Below are 21517 nucleotides of genomic sequence, written 5' to 3'. Positions count from 1 at the left end.
CACATTTCAGAGACATATTTTATTTAAAAAAAAAAAACAACAACTCAGAATAATAAACAAGCAAAGTGCTGTGCAACAAGTACACAACACTCTTCTTGGCACTCTAGCGTATGTGCCTGTTATTTCACAGTGAAAACAAAGTGATACAAGCTGCCTGCATGATAGTGATTGTCATCACTAAATAAAAAAGACTGATGTAACAGTGTTTTCTCTATAAAATGACAAAAATATTAAATAACAGCTTCGCTGTGTAGAAGGTGGAATGTTAAGCCCAAAATTATTAATAACCTTTTAAGTGGAAAAGACACAAAATGTGAATGCAACTATAAAAGTAGTGTTGAGATATTTCATTCTTTGTATATCCAATAAGATCAGGGATATTAATTGTTTTCAAAATTAAGAACATTGGGAGAAACTGGTACAAATAATTTTGGGCTTTTTTTTATATTAATACATTTACAGCCACACCACAACAAACAATAACCACGCCAATATTGACTTCATAAATAAATAATCCCAATCTGATTCAAGGTAAACATGTGAATATCTTTCAAAATATCTACACTTATTTACAGCAACATGCGTCACATCGGACATCTTTTATTCTAAACATTTTCTTCATCTTTGTTGATATCAAGAAATTCAGCAGCTTCAAGCATTTGCAATGTAAACCACGTCTTTGTAGTATTAGCAGTCTTAACATTCATCAAGGTCATCGAGTTGGGGCTAAAGAGCGAGGGCGTGTTAACTATCAGTTATTACTCTGAGCATTAACAAAGGCATTTGAATGGAATTGAACTCCTAGCAAATGTATAGAAGGCACACGTGTGGATTAAGACACAGGTCTGAGTCATCAAGTTGCTTTTGTGCAACAAATCGACTTCGCTTGTCATATACAATCATTGGACAGTCTTACATGGAGCACCAATGATTATATGGTGGTGCCAGGCGATAATAAATATGAATATGGAGCAAGTACATTCAGACAAAAGCTGTGCAAGTAAAAGCATCTTCTGAATCTTTTGATTCTGAGGATATGTTGAGGTTCGACTTGATGGCATCCTGAGGGCGTGCCCCACCTCCTGAATTCATATAATTCATAGTTTGGTGCACTATGGAAGATTGAAGTTGAAGAAGAAACATGGCCTTATTTTAGTGCTGGAAAACCCTTCAAAACCTTCACGTGTTCAGGGTCAAGCAACATCAATATCATCCATACTAAGGACTTGTCTCTGGGGGGAAAAAAAAAAAAAAAGGCATTGAATATTTTAACGTTTGTAATAATGAGGTCGATGGCGTAAAGACTTACCTGAGGAAACACATAGTGTTCCGAATTGTTTCGGCATATATGCACCTCATCCTCGGTGGCCTTCTGGTAAACAGGATTGACAAAGTGGATGGTGTTGGTGTTCCTCAGTCGCCAGTGTCTCCATAGCAACACTGTTCCAAACACCAGCAAGATCAGAGCCACTGAAAAGAAAAAAAAGACGAGTGGATTAAAGCAATGTCCGGATAAACAGGGCCACTTGAGTTTTATAGTACAATGTTGAACATTACCGATTGGGATTGCAATGTAGAGAGCTGTAGAGTGGGACGACTCTGCTTCTGCAGGCCCATTAACATACCTATTGACTGAAAACATTGTTTTGGTTAGCCATTTTCTTTCTGGAGAATCAGTCAGAAAACATTACAGAAAGTAACTTATTTTTTTCAAGGCTTTTTTTTTGTGACGCATACGTGTTACTCTTTTAAATGCATATTGTTGGCTCACTGGACAATGAGCAGGGTAAGTCACTGTAGATGAATTACACTGTTGACTTCATGTGAAAAAATCTGTACTATCCCTTTAAAAATCAGCAAACTAATCTGCCAACAGAACAATATTTGACTTGCTATAACACAAACTGAACTTTTTTTTTCCAAGTGTAAAGAATGATGAGTCATTATTATGTCATGATATGATATGATGATGCTTTCCAATGACTGCATAGACAGCAATTGAAAATGCCAGCCACTCAAATCAAGCTTGAAGGCGGGACCTGACACTTAAACCAATGCACAGGGAAAGAATACATGGCCACTGAGATCATGAAACCCAACACAATTTGAACATATTTTGTCCGGGGAAGAAAAATACAATTATTATTTATACAAAAAGTAGTGCATATATTGACCAAATCTAAGATTCCCAACACGGATTTAACGTGATCTACAAGCCGGTGTTGGTGGAGTTGAGCTGTACCAGAAGGCTGTGGAGAGGAGACGTTGGGATTTTGGGGTTGAATATTCAATTTCCCTGTGGTTGTTTTGGCCGCTTTGGTTGTAGTAACGGCCTGGTTGTTGCCTGATGGACAAAACAAACACAAAAGTTAATTGTTGAAAGTGACTGCTATGTTTTACTTCATCTTCAGCGACCTGTGCTGTGGGACTCTACCTGCTACACATTTCCTCATGTCGGGTGCCATGGTCAGGTGATCTGGACAGGCACAGGTGTATTTAGGAGAGTTTTGATTGATGACAGGGGCGGGAAGGCACAAGTACTCGCAGCCTCCGTTGATATTGTTGCTTTCGGTGCACCAGTTTGGACCTACAACAGAGAAATGTTTAGAAAATGTGATACGACTAAGTCGACTTAGATCGGATCTCGACTGTGGTGATGTTCTTGTACCGTTTGGCTGCTTGAGGTTGTGGTAGAGCACTATGTCTTCAGGATGGTCCAGGTCTCTTGCCACCTCCGTAATATCCTTTCCTGTCTTACGGTTAGCACTGAAAACAGCCCCTTTGCTTGTGTCCGTCCAAAACACTTTGTCCTGTTTGAAAGAAAAACATATGTTAAAGCTAACACAGGATTAAGGTATATTTGGAATGTACAGAAGAGACACAAATTACATTTAGAAGTAAGTATATTGCAAGTGTAAGTATATTGCACACTCAACAGGTAACAGCTTTGATTTATAGGTTATCACATGGATCACATGATCACTTGGGGGCATGATACCTGGCCTGATACCAGACAAACCATGTGATGATCTTATTATCACATACTATTTAATCATGAGATTATTATCATGTACTATTTAATCAAAAGACCATTTTGTTTCCAGAAAATTTTCAGTTTATTACATGTATTATATCTAAACAGTGTAAACACAATAATTGCAAAAATATTTCAACAATAATATTTTATCAACAGTCTTATCTTATCAATGTCTGACAATTAAAGTTCCATTAATCGAGTTTGGGTTTTTGGTGACTGGAGAAACACTAGGAATATTTATAGTTACATTTCCTGTCACATGCGCGGAGAGCACAGACGGCAGTTCTCTGATTGGTTGTTTCATGGGCACGATACCAGAGCAACGCGCTCTGAGTGGACAGCTACGGGGGCTGATACTGGACATGGTTAAACTCTATATTTTATCAGTATCACTGCCCTGGGCTTTGACACAGTATCATTTCAGCCTTTTCCCGTATCATTCATGGGCGGTTTCTAGGGTACAGGGCCAATTGATACTGTAGTATGTGATAAGGTACGATACCAGATTAGTTCAGTACAAGGAATTAATGAATATAACTAACTGGACAACATACCCTACGACTAAACTAAAGATGTTTGGTATGAAACGGCCACTGAAGACATTACTCACCTCAAAGACAGTCAGAGAGAGGGGGTGCAAGAGCTTTTGTTGATTCAAAATGACTGTGTGCCTGGTCCCTCCATTCACATCTACACTGGAGAGTGTGTGCAACTTGGAGTCCACCCAGTAGAGTCTCTGGTTGACCATGTCTGTCCACACCAAAATTCCACTGGTTATTATTAAGAGTTCCTTGCACATGTCTGAAATAGTAAAGTAACTGATGTTCATTAGATTACCAAGGGTTATTCCGTTCGGCCACACAATGTTGTCCAATACTAAGGTGATTCGGTCAGCTCCATTCAAACCACTCTTCTCTATCTTTGCCTCTTTGCCCCAGTCAGTCCAGTACATGAAGCTGCCATGAAGAAATGATGGTTAAAATGACAGCCAGCCACTCAATGAAACTCCTTACGGCCACTCACTTGTTCACTGGATCCACTGTTATGGCTCTTGGCTTCTGCAGGTTTTCTGTGATCAGTGTTTTCCTCTTGCTGCCATCTGTTGTTGCCACAGAAATGGAGTGCAAAGAACTGTCGGTCCAGTAGATGTTGCCATGGATCCAGTCGACCGCAAGTCCTTCTGGGGCCTCGATCTCAGTGTCGATGATCGTGGTGTGCTGAGATAAGTTGGCGGCCATGTCAATCTTGGAGCTGTGAGGGTGGGGAGTTTGTTTTTTTTTAATACCAATGTCCAGATGAAATCCACTTCAACGGCAGTCTACCATGTAACAGAACCTCCATCCATCCATTTTCTATGCCGCTTATCCTAACTAGGGTTGTTGGTAGGCTGGAGCCTATCCCAGCTGTCTTCAGACAAGAGGCGGGGTACACCCTGGATTGGTCGCCAGCCAATCACACGGCACATATAGACAAACAACCATTCACACCACAATACCTATGGACAATTTGGAGTCGCCAATTTTGGAATGTGGGAGGAAACCGGAGTACTAGGAGAAAACCCACGCATGCACGGGGAGAACATGCAAACTCCACAAAACTTTTGTGTCACAAAACAAAGTGATGCAATGTGGCGAAAGTAATTTCCAGAAAAGGTGTTATGTCAAAAGGAGTCCTGACAATAAAATTTACAATAAGTAAAATGCAGACAACCACAATGTATCACCCAGGCATCCTTGCACCATTTTGATACTGTGGTGTTCAACAAAACAAACCAAATCGAGTCATAAGGTCTACTGTCTTTAAAAAATATATATTTACTCATCAAGGTCTGCACTAAGAACCTCATCTTTAACGCCTTTGACCTTTCTACCGCTTATGGCGTTCGTGGTCATGGATGAGCAGGGGCCTACACCAGATGACTTTAGGCGAGAGGAGGGGTACACTCTGGACTATTCATTCATTCATTCATTTTCTACCGCTTTTCCTCACAAGGGTTGCGGGGGTGCTGGAGCCTATCCCAGCTGTCTTTGGGCGAGAGGCGGGGTACACCCTGGACCGGCCGCCAGCCAATCACAGGGCACATATAGACAAACAACCATTCACACTCACATTCATACCTATGGACAATTTGGAGTCGCCAATTAACCTAGCATGTTTTTGGAATGTGGGAGGAAAACGGAGTACCCGGAGAAAACCCAAACATGCACGGGGAGAACATGCTAACTCCACACAGAGACGGCCAAGGGTGGAATAGAACACTGGTCTCCTAGCTGTGAGGTCTGGGCGCTAACCACTCGACCGCCGTGCCGCCCCACCCTGGACTAGTCACTAGTCAACACAAGGCACATATGGATCACAGGGATGAAACAAGAGGTTTTAACCTGTAGATTTTCTTGTGGGAGAGGTCCGACCAGAAGATAATCTTTCTGGGCATGTCAATGTCGAGAGCCACTGCGTTCTTCAGACCGTCCATCAGACACACATACTCGCTGTTATGCACGGTCATCTCCCTCACTTCATGTCTGTTTGTGAAATACAGGGTGGGTACGGTGCCTAGAGGAACAGGTAGAAGGGGAAAGGATGACTGAGCGGTCTCCAAGATAAACTGTGTGACTGCAAGTTGTTACAAGCACTCACCTGACTCAGCCTTGCAGGTCTTCCTAACACGGTCCATGGCGTAGCCTTCTTTACAATCACACTTATAGGTTCCAGGCTCATTGATGCAAATCTGGCTGCAAATATCCGGCTCTGCGCATTCGTCGATGTCTGCAGAATGGTCAAAAAGTAGAAATAAGCATCCTTGCATTGTTTTTTTTAAAGAAACACACACACCTTTATTATTTCTTAGCCTCTCACCTTCACATTGTTTTTTGTCCGCTTTCAGTGTGTAACCTACAGGGCAGGAACAGTTGTAGCCAATCTTCAGATCTGTGCAGCTATGGGAGCAGCCTCCATTTCCAATCAGGCACTCATTTTTGTCTGAGTAGAGCCACAGAAGTACAAACATAAACATATTGTATAAATATCTTGTGTCCCTGATCAAGTGGTCATTCATGACATTCATTTATTCATTCATTTTCTGCGGCTTATCCTCACCAAGGTCGCAGGGGCGCTGGAGCCTATCCCAGCTGTGTTTGTGCGAGAGGCAGGGTACACCCTGGACTAGTCGCTAGCCAATCACAGGGCCCATATAGACAAACAACCATTCACACTAACATTCATACCTATGGATAATTTGAGTCGCCAATTAAGATTTTTGGAATGTGGGAGGAAACGGGAGTACCCGGAGAAAACCCATGCATGCAAACTCCGCACAAAGATGTCCGAGGGTGGAATCAAACTCCTAACTGTGTGGTCTGCAAGCTAAACACTCGTCCGCCGTGCAGCCAGTCATGACATCTATTTTCCTCAAGTTAATGGAAACCAGCAGTAGATTCTTTATTTCAAAGTACACAAGTCACAGTCACATTTTCCACGCTATAAGCAGTCACGGTGCTGGAGACTGAGCAGGACAAATAATACTTACAACACTCAGACGCTGGTTCATCCGACCAATCCCGGCAGTCTCTCTGACTGTCGCACACCTTCGCCATGCTGATGCACTCCCCGCTGCGACATTTGAACTGAGTGGGGCCATCACACGCATTTTCTAAGTAGAGGAGCATGGGGACATGGTAAAAAGTCATTAGTTATAGTTACTTCTCCAAAAAAGTAACTGAGTTAATCCACTACAAAAGTAACTATTGCATTACTCGCCACTTCTACATTCCGCTGTTTAAGTGCAAACATTGCGCCCAAGTAGAAGTAGAAATTGATAGACCATTATGGTGAGTCTGCATTCACTTAGCACCGGAATGGGTCACTGATAGCTATGTAGTTTTTCAGTGTGGTTACTGCGGTTTACGTCAGCACCAGTGCCATAATGACATCTACTTTTGAAAAGCATCCCTACGTGCATGTAATGAAATATCTAGTAGTTCAATCTAATTTAATGAAATAAATCTGATAATAGCAACAAAACAATTAGGTACATTATTAATAAAGTCACCTGCTTGGCAGCCCAACTCATCGCCACCGTCTGAACAGTCGTGCACTTTGTCGCACTGACGGCTGCCATGGATACAGGCACCGTCACTACACTGGAACTCATCTAGGCGACAAGTAGGGTGAGCTGGAAAAAGACAACAATTGGATGAAATGAGGACAAAGACAAAAGACAAAAGGATAAGATAATAGCAAATAGCAAATTGCACTCACTGCAGTTGACTTCATCCGAGTGATCCTGGCAGTCTGTGCCACCATCACAGTGCCATGCGCCGTGTATGCAGTCGCCATCGGCGCACTGGAATTCATGCAATCTGCAAGTCTTCTTGTCAGGCTGCTTGTCCACACAGTTCTCTGGCCACTCATCAGACCCGTCGGTGCAGTCTTTGTCACCATCGCAGCGCCACCTATCTTGTATGCACAACGAGTTGTTGCACTGAAAGTGGCTTGGGCTGCACGTCGGTTTCGGGCAGGAAGCCTCATCTGAGCCATCGGGACAGTCCCGGTCAAGGTCACACACATAATTGGAGGACAGACACTGGCCTGTGGTGCAACGGAACTGGTTGTCTGAGCACTGCTTTATCACTGCGGTGAGGAAACAGGTTGTAAATATTAACAGTATAGTATCCTTTGCAAATATTAATGTAGAATACATTTTAAACATATATTACTGCTATAACTTACTGCAGTTTTTCTCATCTGCGCCGTTGTTGCAGTCATTTTCACCATCACAGTGCCAACCCAGTGCGATACACTGATTCTCAGGGCCACCGCAGCTGAACTCTGTATCTTGGCACATTTTGGCCTCTGAGTGACCAGAAAACAGGAAGTAAGACTTTATTTTTATTGAGCACAATAGAAAAAGATACGTGAGTGCAAGTGCCATAAAACGTGCTACGGTTTATGGCCTCACACTCAAATGCAATGGCAACATCACAGCCCTCATAGAAAAATACAAGTTATGTATGAAAAAAGTGAAAAGGCAAACCACAAAACATACCGCATGTTTCAGGTAGTTCATCAGTTCCATCACCACAGTCGTCTGTACCGTCACAAATCCACCTGCGGGTAACGCACCTGCCGTTTGCACACTTCAGCTGACTGGAGCTGCATTCATACGCTGCATAAAAGAGTGACAAATAAAAACTTACTGTGAAGTTAAATGATCTAAACACAATCAAAGCAGTGCTAATGCTGCTAAATGGGCAAAAATACGACATAGATACAAGAGTATGATGTAGAATTTACATGAATAATGCAAAAGTGAATGTGATTATTTTCCAGTTTGTGTGAGTGGTTAACCCATAGTTTATGGGGTCAGAAGACAGGGAGGGAGTTGTACATATTTAGAAAATGTTTTACCCCAAAGTGTGATTGAAAATGCACTAAAGTTTTGTACAGAAAATTTCACACACAGACAACAGACAATGCACAGATAAGATGGTCGGCATATATTCTATTGACCTGCAAATGTGGGTAAGACCACACATGAAATTATTAGTTACCATGGTATTAATCCGTACATTACCATTTTAGTAAGGTGACAAAAAAACATGACCATAAGGCAAAACAGACATCACACAATACAAATTGATTGCACACTGAAAACTTACAAATTACAGAAACAGAAGCCACAGGAAAATCAAACAGCACGAAACAGGAAACACATGGCAAGATAAAAGCACAAAAAACAATAGTCTGAAATATCAAGTAAATGTGACGCAACACACCAATCATCATTTCATTATTAAAGTTCAAAAAGTTTCAAAAAGTTCAAAAAGTGTCTTATTTTCACATTTAAATAGTCAATGTGGTTAACTTATTTTTTTACACTTGCACAGTTATGAAGGCTAAAATGTTATTCTAAAAAAATGCCTGCACAGTGAAAAAAAAATGTTTTATATAGATTATAAAAAAGTCATGACTAAAATAGACTTCATCGTATTTGTACCACCACAAGCACGCCAGCTCATCTCTTCATCTGTATCGATTATCACTGTTCAAAACAGAAAAGAGAAGAGTTTATCTGCGTGACAACTTCCTTGTTGAGCTCTTAAGTAGTCCGACCCCACAAGTAACTTTGGTGTCTTCAATGTTCAGAGGTCATGGCCCGAGATTATCACACCTATAAGCAAGCTTAGGGGTTAAACGGCACAGACCACAAACATGTACTGTATGTGCAGCAAACATCAGACTCCCCAAGTGAGGGTGTGGCCTTGTGCATCACTGCCTGTGTCCGTGACCCAGGAAGACAAGTCAGACTGGCCCTTTAAGACAATAGCATGGGAGGAGTTCCACAATCACACCACTGGTTGCTGATTGGTTCCACAGTGGTCTTTCCTGTAGTGGCATCACTATGGTAACCCCAAAGAATAGACTTCTCAACAGAAATGGTGGCTTACTAATGGCATGTCTGATGTTTTTTTAATCATTATGGCAAGAAAAAGAGCTATACAAAAGGAAGAAAACAAATTAGAAATTAGAAAAGAAAATAAGGTAAGAGGTCCCTTCAGCATCCTACCCCCCTCCCTGCTTATTCCCAAACCACAACGCCAGCCCACTTGTGACGCAATCGCCTGATGGGAAACCTTTGAGTATTTACAGGAATAGTTTCCAGAGTAAGTGCAGCTGTTGCAGGAAAGCGCAACCAACACAAGGAGACCACAACATTTGCAACGGCCCCCAGTAGCCAAAGCATGCTTCACCACAGACTTTCACAGAGACATCGTCACGTTTTCATTTCCTATCACTCATCTTCCATAAAAGAGCCATAAATGACGCTCAACGTCTAACGTGGCCTCAATTGTGCCCTATGCACTTCTAAGCAACAGTATGTGATGGCTGTACCTTGAAATGAGAGTGTCAATGGCAATGACACTGACTTGCGACAAGGAAATTAGCATCTCTGTCATCGCCATGGCAACCAGAGATCACATATTTAATTGGTCTATAACAGGCCGGACCCCCCAGGTCCAGGTCCTGCAGCATAACAACAATTTTCAAACCTGCTAAGCTAACTTCACTTACGTTTAAAGGCAAAATGTTTTGAATTTTAGTGCAGTGAGAAAGTAAGTGTCATTGTCGCCCAGCTTCGAAGCCCCCTGGATGATATAATCTGATAAATAATCCCCCAAAAGTGCCACCATTTTGATACAGAAGTTGAGAAACACTTGAATTCAAGAAACACATAACTTGTCCTTCACTGGCTGCCTCATAGCCATCTTTGCGACAATCAAGTCTTCAATCAAGGTAAGAGTGACATTAATGTTAATTTATAAAAATGAATTCACTTAGAGTACATTTCGGTTTGGGTCAGTCCTTCTGGAACATGTCGTTTAGCTCATACAGCTGCTCTTTTTTGACCATGTGTTTCTGGATAAAACAGGTAAAAATGCATGGAGACTAAATTAAAGCAACAGGTCTAAAGAGGCATCTTTTTAAATGCAGATTCAGCTCTACAGTGAGTTGAGTTTTGGTGCTTAAAAGTGGGTTGACAACTGCAGTTTTGCAGCGTCTTCATGAACCACTCAAAAATAAATCATCTGTGTCTGGTTTAATATAATCTCCCGAATAAACGTTGCTGCTGCTGCTTAACTGACAGCAACCTACAAGATATACAGATAGCTGTTCTTTTTATGGATGCTATTTATACCCACAGTTCCTGGCAACCCTTGTTGCCATACACGGTCATTGTTTCAAACAGCAACAAGCTGCTATGATCCACTTCAAATTGTATCAAAGTCATCTCACAGCAGAAACTATCATTGCACAACAATCTTCCTATGTTCCTATCCTATGCACATGTTCACCCACAATTAACTTTTTATGGTACAACCACTTACTACACACATAGGAGCGATACAGAGCCGTGTTTGTCCACACACAGAAAATGGTTAATTAATAACCAGGCTCGATTTACAATGTGGAGCCTCTGGAATGGATTACAACTAGTGTTACTTGATGCATCCATAAAAGGCAGCACATCCCCTTTGTGTGTTTTTCCCTCAATCCGCCTGCTTCCTAGAGTGACATCACCCCTACAAATGCCCGAGTGGAGGGATTGCTAAATAAACTGTGAGTGAAACTCCAATAGGAAGTGACTCACATGTTTTATCATTGACTGGAACCCAGAACCCACCCAGAAGTTAAGTTAATTCTTTGCACGTTGTATCTAAAGGCACAGGTGACCAAACCTTTCCCACCAAGGATTGCATACTAAAAAGGGGTCATTTTAATATTTTTCATTTCAAAACAATCCAACATGCTTAATGCCAATTAATATGCTTAATAATATTCTTAAAAAACAACCTGCTTGTCAGCTACGTCATTACTAGCATTCAGATCTCTACTTTTTCTCCTGACATCTTTTTGCTTTCTTTTGTCTTGAATTTAGTGCAATTTTATTTTATTTTATTTTTATATATATTTTCAGGTGCACCTGACACTTTATGAAGCATATATCGTAAATACTGTACAGCATATCCATGTTAACTTTACTTTATGATAATTACCGTAGCTATAAATGTGCATAATTCAGCTCACACACTTTTCACCACTTAAAACTTATCTGATTGAATCTTCAGTCCAAATATTGCATTGATATGTCACAGCCAAAGAGAGAGAAATGCAGATTTTCCCGTATTTCCATGTCCCACATGGACCAGCCTTCAGAGAGGATGCCAGGGAGCTTCGCCACGCCCACCCTTAAGCAACGCTGTACTTTGACCACGCCCACCGGAAACCCTCAAACCAACCGGCGATATGGAGTCATCATATAAAGCTTGACCAGTCAACAAAATCAAGTCCAACTCGTATGTACAAATCTCAAAGCGTTTCAATTTAAATTTTAATAATAAACTGTTTTGAATCTTCACAAGTAAATAGCTACATTTAGTTAAAATTGGCGCAAACGAAGGAATACAAAGTACCGTGCTGTCGCCAATGAATCAACATTAAGGTCCACGATGCTGCCAACGGTATGTCTCACCTGTCAGAGCAGAGCAGCGGATGAGCATCAGCAGGCAGCAACATGTGTACAGTCGCATCCACATCTTCTTCCTTCCACCGGAAAAGGACAAACGTTCTCAAGGATGGGCGAGTTCAGTGAGTGAGTGAGTGAAGTGAGTGGGCTGCCCTAACTCTGTAGGATGCGAGTGAGGAGTTGAGAGTGAGAGGAGCAATGGTCCCATTTGGACCAATTTGAACAAGGACTATAAAGGGGCGGAGCTATAGCAGTGGCGTGATGTTTGAAATTGGACGACGGGGCTTCCAGGAGGCGGGACGATGGGCGGAGCTGCTTTGATGACGCTCTTATAGTGTGTTTAATACAGCTATAGTTGGGGAAAATAAGACTCAAGGGCCATTTGATTAGGTGCATTTGCACACTAATGAGGTCTATCAAAAACGATGCTTTTTACTCAGTAACTATAATAATACATTTTGAGTCATTATCTTGTAGTTCTGCTGCTGTCAAACTGCACTGCATACACTGTTTCTAATATTCATGTCTTGCTGCTAATTAAGTTAACCAATGGCATGGTAGTTTTGGTTTCAGACATGTGTAACAGGTTACATGAAGGAACATCACATGGTTACATTTGCACAATCAACATGTCTGAAAAGAATACTGATAATTCACTCAGACCATAACTTTTACATGTTGACACTTATTACAGAATATTTCACTTTACATCATTTTCCATTTATATTTGTATGAAAGGATGGTGCTTTTAAAAATCAAGGAGCAAATAGGAGTTAAAATATTGACACTATAGATTGTGTCCAGTATTGAGGGAATGGATACAATTTCAAGAAGGATACATTTGGAATAAAAACAGGAATAAATTTGAATTAAGGAAACATCAAGGGTCGCGGGGGGGGTGCTCGAGCGTATCCCAGCTGTCTTCAGGCGCGATGTGGGGTACACCCTAAACTGGTCACCAGACAATCACAGGGCACATATAGGCAAACAACCATTCACACTCACATTCATACCTATGGACAACCTTATCTTGGAGTCACCAATTAAACTAGCATGTTTTTGGAATGTGGGAGGAAACCGGAGTACCCGGAGAAAACCCACGCATGCACGGGGAGAACATGCAAATTCCACACAGAGATGGCCGAGAGTGGAATTGAACTCGGGTCTTCTAGCTGTGTGGCCTGCGCGCAAACCACTCAGTCCGCCGTGCAGCCTGTCTTTGTGGGTTATGTCTTTAATTTCCTTGTCATTGTGATAGCATCTTTTGATAGAAACGCAGCATCCTTCTACAATATATTCACTATCTCTCCTATGTCCCAACCATCTCAGTCTGGCCAGATACTTTATCTCCAAGGCCTCTAACATGTAATGTCCCTCTGATGTACTCGTTCCTGATCCTATTAGTCGTGTACTGTTCCATTATTTTGACTTTTGGTCTAAATGTGGCACCCTTATTATGAATTGTTGTGAATTTTTTGCTATAAAAATTTGTTTAAAAATATTGTGCCAGAGAAGGAGTTTATAACGAAGGAGTTGATCAATTATGTTTGATAACGTCCATAATGCGGGCCAACTCAATGCTATTTTGCTAATGGTTTCAGATTAATTGGCCTGAGTTTGACAGTTTGCTTACTTGTCAATAAGGTTCGAATGTTGTGTTGTACAAAATTTACTACTGGTAATTCTGCATGCTTAAATACTTTTACAATGAAAAAAAATAACAATGTGTGCATCAAGTCATTTAGAACAAAGTCATTTATGTTTATGTCATCATAGCCTTTGGTAACACTACAATAAGGTACAAAATAGTGTAATTCCAGTAGTTAAGTAGGTAAGTTAACCTACCTAACCCTAACCACTACTCACTAGTTCCTCAGTAACTTCTCTAAATTTGTGTGCCATAATCATTAGTCCCTCAGTACCTACTGTGTAGCTTATGGTAAAGTGAGACCTACAGCCTTTATAGGGTCAGTTTGGTAATACAGAAATAATTGCAGACAAGAATTAATATTATATTCACAAATGATGCTACAGGCATGAATAGTGCTAGTAAAAGTATTTTTGGAATGGGGAAATACTGGCTTGGTTACATATTTTTACATGGCTTTACCCACCCACAAAGATGTCTCACCCATATATATGGGCCTTCCTGTCTGTGCCATAATATGTAAGTAGTGGTGCATTCAAAGACCCCTCTCCCTAACAGATGTTAACAGCTGTTTGTTATCTGTTGCAGAAGTTCAGTTGGTCCTAGAAACCAAATCTTTTAAACACCTACCCCATTACTCCCCTGCGTGGAAGGACACTTTTTTCTTCCTTCAACACAGGCTCTGCTGAAAATGCTGTGAATTTCCACTCTCATCAGACTCACACTTAATAAACATGAATGTCAGTCTACATCAGGGGTGGGCAAACTTTTTGACTCATGGGCCGCATTGAGTTAACAAAACTGTCCGGGGGACCAGAATATATATTTAGCATACACACTAAACAGTCCACCTTGAATTATGTGTCTAATTTTATCTGTAAAAGTGTCATACTATTAGCTACATGTTCTAATGTCCCTTTTTTTCTGGAGCACTTAAACATCAGACCACATCAAACTCCGAAATTTAATTTTACAGTTTTTTTTTTCAGTTTTTTACTGAATAAGACATCCAACTTGCAAGTCATGTGTCCAGCATGTACGTTAAAAGTTGAAATACTTAGAAAGCAAGTGGCGGGCCAGATTCAAACGCTTGGTGTGCCGCATGTGGCCCCTGGGCCGTAGTTTGCCCACCCTTGGGTTATAGCCACATGTTGTTTGATTTGTCTTAGTTTTTATTCTGAATGCCCTTCCTAACACAACCCTTTTATTTATCCGAGCTTGGGACCAGAACTGGACATCACCAGGGACTCGGTTTTGGGATTCTGGCCTGGAATCGAACCTACGCCAGCTCCATAAAACCAGCTTGGATTACTGGTTTGTACGTTGGTTATCAGTCAGGAGATCTGGAGGTTCGTATCTGTGTTTGGGCATCTCTGTGTGCAGAGTTTGCATGTTCTCCCCGTGCGTACAGTATGTGGATTTTCTCCGGGTACTCTAGCTACCGCCCACATTCCAAATATGCATGTTATGTTCATTGGAGACTGGGTGTTTGTCTGTGCTCTGTGGCATTAAAACATAAAGAAATTTCATTTAAATGCCGAATTATACAATTGAGTTAATTTTGTTTTCTGCTTTAAAATGTGCTTCTGTGATTGCATGAGCATATTTAAGGTTCGTCCAATGAGGAAGAACCAAACCCATGTGGACACAAGAGTGAGATAGTAAGAGAAAAACGGCTAATCTGTCTCCTCAGTGCAAACACTCGAGAAAAATGACACAGCACTTTCTAAGGGTGATTCTGCTTTGTGTATAGAAGCAGTGCCCTCTAGTGGATAATATCAGCGGTACATCATTATCCCTTTGGCCCAGGTGAGCTACACTGGTGAATGTTTCACCTGGAAACGATGACGTCACAACGCGTTCAGGAAAGAGACGCTGTACGTCCAAGATCACCGCTGAGGAGTCGTCTTGGTGCGGATTTGTTTTATATTGTTTTATGTTTTAACATTTAATAACTTGTGGACACGAGTTGAATATTTCGACCCAACTTATAAACGCGAGATGTCTCTCTCCGCGGTGTTTGTGTTGGACTTGAAGGGCAAGGTAAGGAACTATTTTCATATTGTGATTTGTGATTTATCACTTACCTTCGTCGAAGTTACCGTTTTTACACGATGGAAACAAACATTCTAAAATGTAGTGGGTGCAATAAGTGCAGCGTTTACTGTTAGACATTAATGGCGGTGGCATAGTTAAAAATTAATGAAGCGCAAACGATGCTATTGGGTTAACATTTGTGTGCTTCCGGGTTCATATCAGGAGTGGTATTGCGAATACTGACTAGTGTTGGAAGTTCCGGCTCTTTATAGAGAGCCGTTTCGCACTAAAAAGAGTCGATTCTTTCATTGTCAAGTTCGGCTCCTCAGATTTTTTTGGTCTCAATTTATTGCCAAGTTATGTGTATTGTGTAAGATTGCTGATTGAAAAAAACACTTTATTTAAATAGATTTATTTAAAATCCTCAATGAACGACTACAAAAAATAGTCTTTTTTGAAGATTGGCATTCCTCAGTGTGTGTTTAAGAGACACCGCGACGCCACCACACATATGTGCCAATGACATTCACCTTTAAACGGAAACAAGTAAAAAGACTAAGCTATTCTCAATTGACTCCCAACAACGCCAGCCTGTTCTTGTCGTTCATCTCAATGAGCCGGTTGTTCACTGACACATCACTGATAGTGACACTTTTCACTTGAAACGCTGAAGGATTTTGTGATTGTTTTTTTTGTTGATCATTGTCACAATAAAACACAGGATATTAAGATATTAAAGGGGACCTATTACACTCATTTTGAGGTCTCTGTATTGAGTTGTACACACGATACAACTTGCACAGTACGCTTTCTAGATCTTCCAGAACCTGCACGTATTCCAGCTGCATTTGGCTTTTCAGCTGCTCATTGGGTTTTCCAAAACTGTTTTAATTGGATAGTAGTTAATAGTCTGAGAAGTAGGTGATAAGAAATTGACTCATAGACTCATGATGATTCAATGTTTTAGTTCCGGCTCATTTGTAAAATGCCACAAATGTTATTAACATTGTATGTATAATATTCAGGTGCTATCATGAGAGCATCCAACAGAGGCTTTGCTCAGTCACTATCATTGAGTCATTGATATCTATGATGATGCAACACAGACCATCCCCAAGTTCATCTTTTCTCCCCTGTTCAGGTGCTGATATGTCGGAACTACAAAGGTGACGTGGACATGGCGGAAATTGACCACTTCATGCCTTTGCTAATGCAACAAGAAGAGGAAGGGCTGTTGTGCCCTGTGATGTCACGCGGCAATGTTCACTTCATGTGGATCAAACACAGCAACCTGTACTGTATCCTTTACCTGCTTTAAATGTGCACCATGTCATGAGATCCACTTCCAGATGAGGGACTATTTCTATCTGTATATGCCTATTATTTTGGTGTAGTGGTGTTCCCACGATAATACACACATTATTGTATTACGTTAATATCAGTGTCAATCAACCTAAGCAATATGAGAGTAATTCCTCACACACTGGACCCCTCTCTTATAGATGCTGTGCCCCAATTAATTGCATGGTGCTTTGGTTACTTGAATAAATAAACCTCAAATTGGGAGCTGTTATGACTTTTACTATCACTGAAACTCCTCACGTACACCTCTTTTAACTTTTGGTGAAAGCAAGGCATGTACGTATATAAAGCTGATGTTTATGGTTTAGTTTAAAGAGACAGTGCATCTGTATTTCAGTAAATGCCTCAATAGACACTTTACACCAGTGGTCTCAAACGTGCGGCCCGCGGGCCAAATGTGGCCCGCAGGACACTAGTTTGAGTTTGATATGAAAGTTTAATGTTAGTGCAGCCCGCGCAAGTTTGATATTGATGCTGTATGGTATCATGTACCCAGAAAAAATTATTACGTTTGATTAATGTTCATGTTAAAGGTTAAATAACTGTTAATAGTTATCCTCCCTATCCGTGTGGAAGTGGTAAGTTTTTGGCTATTTAAGTTTAAAGGAAATAACTTGAAGGCTACCGTTTAGGTTGCTAGCTCTCTAGTTTGCGAGTTAGCATGTGTCTCAAGACCCTGCAGTTGGGCAATATGTTGTAAATAAAAAGAGTATAAATGTGACTATAGGACTACAGGGCTCTAATAATGCTTTGTTCATTTTAATGTTCATGTTCATGTCCAGCTGTGGACAAAAAGTCCTTAACTTGATACCTCCACAGTGGTGGCCACCACTAACAAGAACTGCAATGCCTCCCTTGTCTACTCATTCCTCTACAAACTTGTTGAAGTGAGTGTTTTTCTGCATTATCCCATGCAGCCACTCTCTTTGGAAATATAGCGTTTAAAGCCTATTGAAGACCTGAAGTGAAGCAAAGATGAAAGACTACATCCATCACAGTTGTCGTGTTGTGCAGGTGTTCTCAGAGTATTTCAAAGAGCTGGAGGAGGAGAGCATTCAGGACAACTTTGTGGTCGTCTATGAGCTGTTAGACGAACTGATGGACTTTGGATTTCCTCAGACGACTGACAGCAAGATCCTGCAGGAGTAAGTCAAAGCCAGATAGCCACATAGCATATCTATGTGACGGCATTGTTACACTGAATGTTGTTTCTTTCAGGTACATCACTCAGGAGGGTGCCAAGCTTGAGGTGGCCAAGACAAAAGTGCCCACCACTGTGACTAACGCTGTCTCCTGGAGGTCGGAGGGTATTAAATACAAAAAGAATGAGGTGTTTATTGACGTCATTGAGTCCATCAACGTACTGGTAAGTTTCCATTTCAACAAGCTAATTTTCTTTGGTCGCTCTCGGGCTTCAAGTGGAACTTACCAGTCGGTCCCAGAGACCCGACTGTAAGTGAATTACTGTGAAGTAGGATTCAATATAAATGTATTGCTTAAACATTAATTTATGAAGCATTAATCATTCATGATTCACAACCTATCCACCTCACAAATGTGGCATATCAAAATTCTGATATTGATTGATTGCTTGATTATCGCACAGGTGTGTCTTCGGTTTGCCGTAATAAAAGGTCACTTCATACTCCATACTCACCCGGCATGTCACCCATTGAGCACGTTTGGGATGCTCAGGGTCTCTCGGGAACACCACCAATAGAGTTAGACTGCACATTTTGGAGTGGCCTTTTATTGTGGCCAACCTAACGCACACCCCTACAATAGTCATGTAGATTCGTCAGCCACACTTGAGAGGTTGATACTGTAGATTATGAATTATGAATGATGAACGCTTACTAACACAATCTTAGACAGATTGATTGTAACATTGCTGCACTTCAACCAATAAGGACTCTACAAATACTGTGGAAAAAAAGTTCAATATTATGCTTAAGTTATGCATGCAGTTATAAAACATTTCAAAAAATGTACCTGTGTTGTTTTATGACTCAGTTATGTACATTATATCAGCGTACATTAATTGCATATATTTAGCTGTATTTTAGGATTGGTGTACATTTCCAGGCATGTTTTACTTGTTTATTCAGGTGAATGCAAACGGCAGTGTGATGAGCAGCGACATTGTGGGCAGCATCAAACTAAAAACCATGCTATCAGGGATGCCTGAACTGCGACTCGGCCTCAATGATAGAGTGCTTTTCGCTCTTACTGGACGTACGTATGGCGCTAACATCTTCATTAATAACAACCTTCCTGGTGTTTACTTTGACTGTCGTTTTTTTTTTTCAGGTGACAAGGGTAAGACAGTGGTGATGGAAGATGTGAAGTTTCACCAGTGTGTGCGTCTGTCACGCTTTGAGAACGACCGCACCATCTCCTTCATTCCTCCAGATGGGGAGTCAGAGCTCATGTCATACCGCATCAATACTCATGTTTGTACCTTTCACTTCCTTATCAACACAATGGCCTAATGCAGATTAGTCAACCTATATTGAAGTTGGTTTGGAAACAATGTTGTTCAGAGGAAATAATATAAATCAGTTCCAACATCAAATATGCAAGAATCAGGATGTTTTCAGCTTCCAGGAATTGTGTACTTTGTATTGTGCAATGTGGGGCCATGCATTATCATGCTGCAACACTGGAGTTTGACAGTATGTCATATGACATATACTGTTTACTCATAAGACTTAAACACAACACTCTAGCTTCTTTCAAATAGAGATCCCACAAAATGGTCAGGTCAGAACCATAACAGAAGCTCTGGCATTGTTCGCCTTTTCCTTTTACGGGATAGACCTTCATCGTAAATTAACCAATGTTACTAAACAAAAAAAATACTCTACCTTCCATTTAAACATGTATGATGACTCCAAGCAAAACAATTGAGTGTATAGTATAGTCTCCAGATCAAGGATTTTCATTGTATCCATCAAACTCGACGTTAATGAATACAATTATTATCTCTCTTCTTTCACAGGTGAAACCACTGATATGGATTGAATCAATCATAGAGAAGTTCTCTCACAGCAGAGTTGAAATCATGGTGAAGGTAGACAGTCACACAGACACACAATGTTTACAAAAACTGATTTCATTTGAATGCACTGGTATGTGCTCTTTTTTTAATTCTCAAGGCCAAGGGACAATTTAAAAAACAATCTGTTGCAAACAATGTAGAGGTGAGTGTTCCTGTCCCCAGTGATGCTGACTCACCCAAGTTCAAAACCAGCACAGGCCATGCCAAATATGTACCTGAGAAAAACTTGGTGGTGTGGACTATCAAGTCTTTTCCGGTAAGAATGCATCCATTTTCTTTTATTAAAAAAAATATCAATAATTTCCTATAAATCCGACTAAGTTATCTTCTCTCTATCATTACAGGGAGGTAAAGAGTTTCTAATGAGGGCTCACTTTGGTCTGCCCAGCGTGGAGAATGATGAACTTGAGGGGAAGCCTCCCATTACTGTCAAGTTTGAAATCCCATACTTCACTGTCTCAGGAATCCAGGTACACATTGTTGTTTGCAGCACAGGCCAGATCAAGAAATATTACAGCTGACATGATGATTGTTGCTTCATGGATTTCAATGCATTTGCCTCAACAACTTTTTTTTAGGTGCGATATATGAAGATCATTGAAAAAAGTGGTTACCAAGCGTTACCATGGGTGCGCTACATTACCCAAAGCGGAGGTAATTGACTATTTTTGCATTTTATGTGTTAATAAGCTACATTCAAATATACAAAAAGTATTTTTTAAGAATATTTGGAAGGCATGCTAACATACATATAATACAGATATAGAGATGTTTTGCTTTTTTTCATCCCATCTTTATCAGAAAAATAATAGCAGAGGAAACACAGTTGGGGTGCATGATTTTTTGATTGTTATTGAATTTAAAACATATATTATTTCTCTTTTTTAGATTACCAGTTGCGGACCAATATGTAATGCTTGAAGAGCGGCTTTGTATTCCTTTCTTCCAGGACTTCCAGAAGAGAATTTATCTATTGAACTAGCAGACTGAGAAAATGTCTTTAAATTTCACCTAAACTATTTAATGCCGCTGATGTTTATTCTTGTGGTTGTAAGTTTGTTTTTATTATTGTAATAAATAGGCATCCGAAAATAAAGCCCAAGATTATTCCATTTGTCATCAGTTACGTTTTTGTTTGCAAAACATATTTCCAGTATTGCATTGTGAAATATTTCAGACAACAAAGGAGCCTGAAGACAAATTATTGAATGTCCTCTACAAACATCAACGTATACGAATGGCCCGCTTTCTTCCAATGCGTTCACATTGGCTGACCGTTGCTGTTGCCACGGTGATAGTGTAGTAATCTAGCTGTAGCTCCGCCTTTTTTGACCATATATGGCAAAA

The 21517-nt window shown here is 40.6% G+C and overlaps 2 protein-coding genes across 2 annotated transcripts; one reads left to right on the top strand and one right to left on the bottom strand.

Moving 5' to 3' along the window:
- On the bottom strand, positions 1 to 12287 carry LOC131137646 (low-density lipoprotein receptor-like). The gene is made up of 18 exons (XM_058085835.2): positions 12069 to 12287; positions 8082 to 8201; positions 7766 to 7888; positions 7295 to 7666; positions 7086 to 7208; positions 6564 to 6686; positions 5894 to 6016; positions 5675 to 5803; positions 5419 to 5590; positions 4061 to 4288; positions 3875 to 3993; positions 3648 to 3787; positions 2669 to 2810; positions 2435 to 2587; positions 2243 to 2344; positions 1558 to 1632; positions 1310 to 1470; positions 1 to 1232 (listed from the first exon to the last, which is right to left on the bottom strand). Exons 1-18 carry the CDS (start codon positions 12130 to 12132, stop codon positions 1194 to 1196), a joined length of 2508 nt encoding a protein of 835 aa, XP_057941818.2. The 5' UTR covers positions 12133 to 12287; the 3' UTR covers positions 1 to 1193.
- A 3267-nt stretch (positions 12288 to 15554) lies between these two features.
- ap1m2 (adaptor related protein complex 1 subunit mu 2) lies at positions 15555 to 21285 on the top strand. Its single transcript, XM_058089752.2, has 12 exons — positions 15555 to 15753; positions 16889 to 17045; positions 17929 to 17996; positions 18124 to 18254; positions 18328 to 18475; positions 19218 to 19344; positions 19420 to 19562; positions 20111 to 20182; positions 20268 to 20426; positions 20515 to 20640; positions 20749 to 20824; positions 21059 to 21285. Exons 1-12 carry the CDS (start codon positions 15712 to 15714, stop codon positions 21082 to 21084), a joined length of 1275 nt encoding a protein of 424 aa, XP_057945735.2. The 5' UTR covers positions 15555 to 15711; the 3' UTR covers positions 21085 to 21285.
- Positions 21286 to 21517: the final 232 nt, after the last annotated feature.

The sequence above is a fragment of the Doryrhamphus excisus genome, linkage group LG9 (genome assembly GCF_037039965.1).
Source record: "Doryrhamphus excisus strain RoL-2023G ecotype Guam linkage group LG9, RoL_Dexc_Guam_v1.1, whole genome shotgun sequence".
NCBI classification, from domain to species: Eukaryota; Metazoa; Chordata; class Actinopteri; order Syngnathiformes; family Syngnathidae; genus Doryrhamphus; species Doryrhamphus excisus.
Note: the sequence above shows the minus strand (reverse complement) of the source record. Positions and strands in the feature narration are given on the sequence as shown.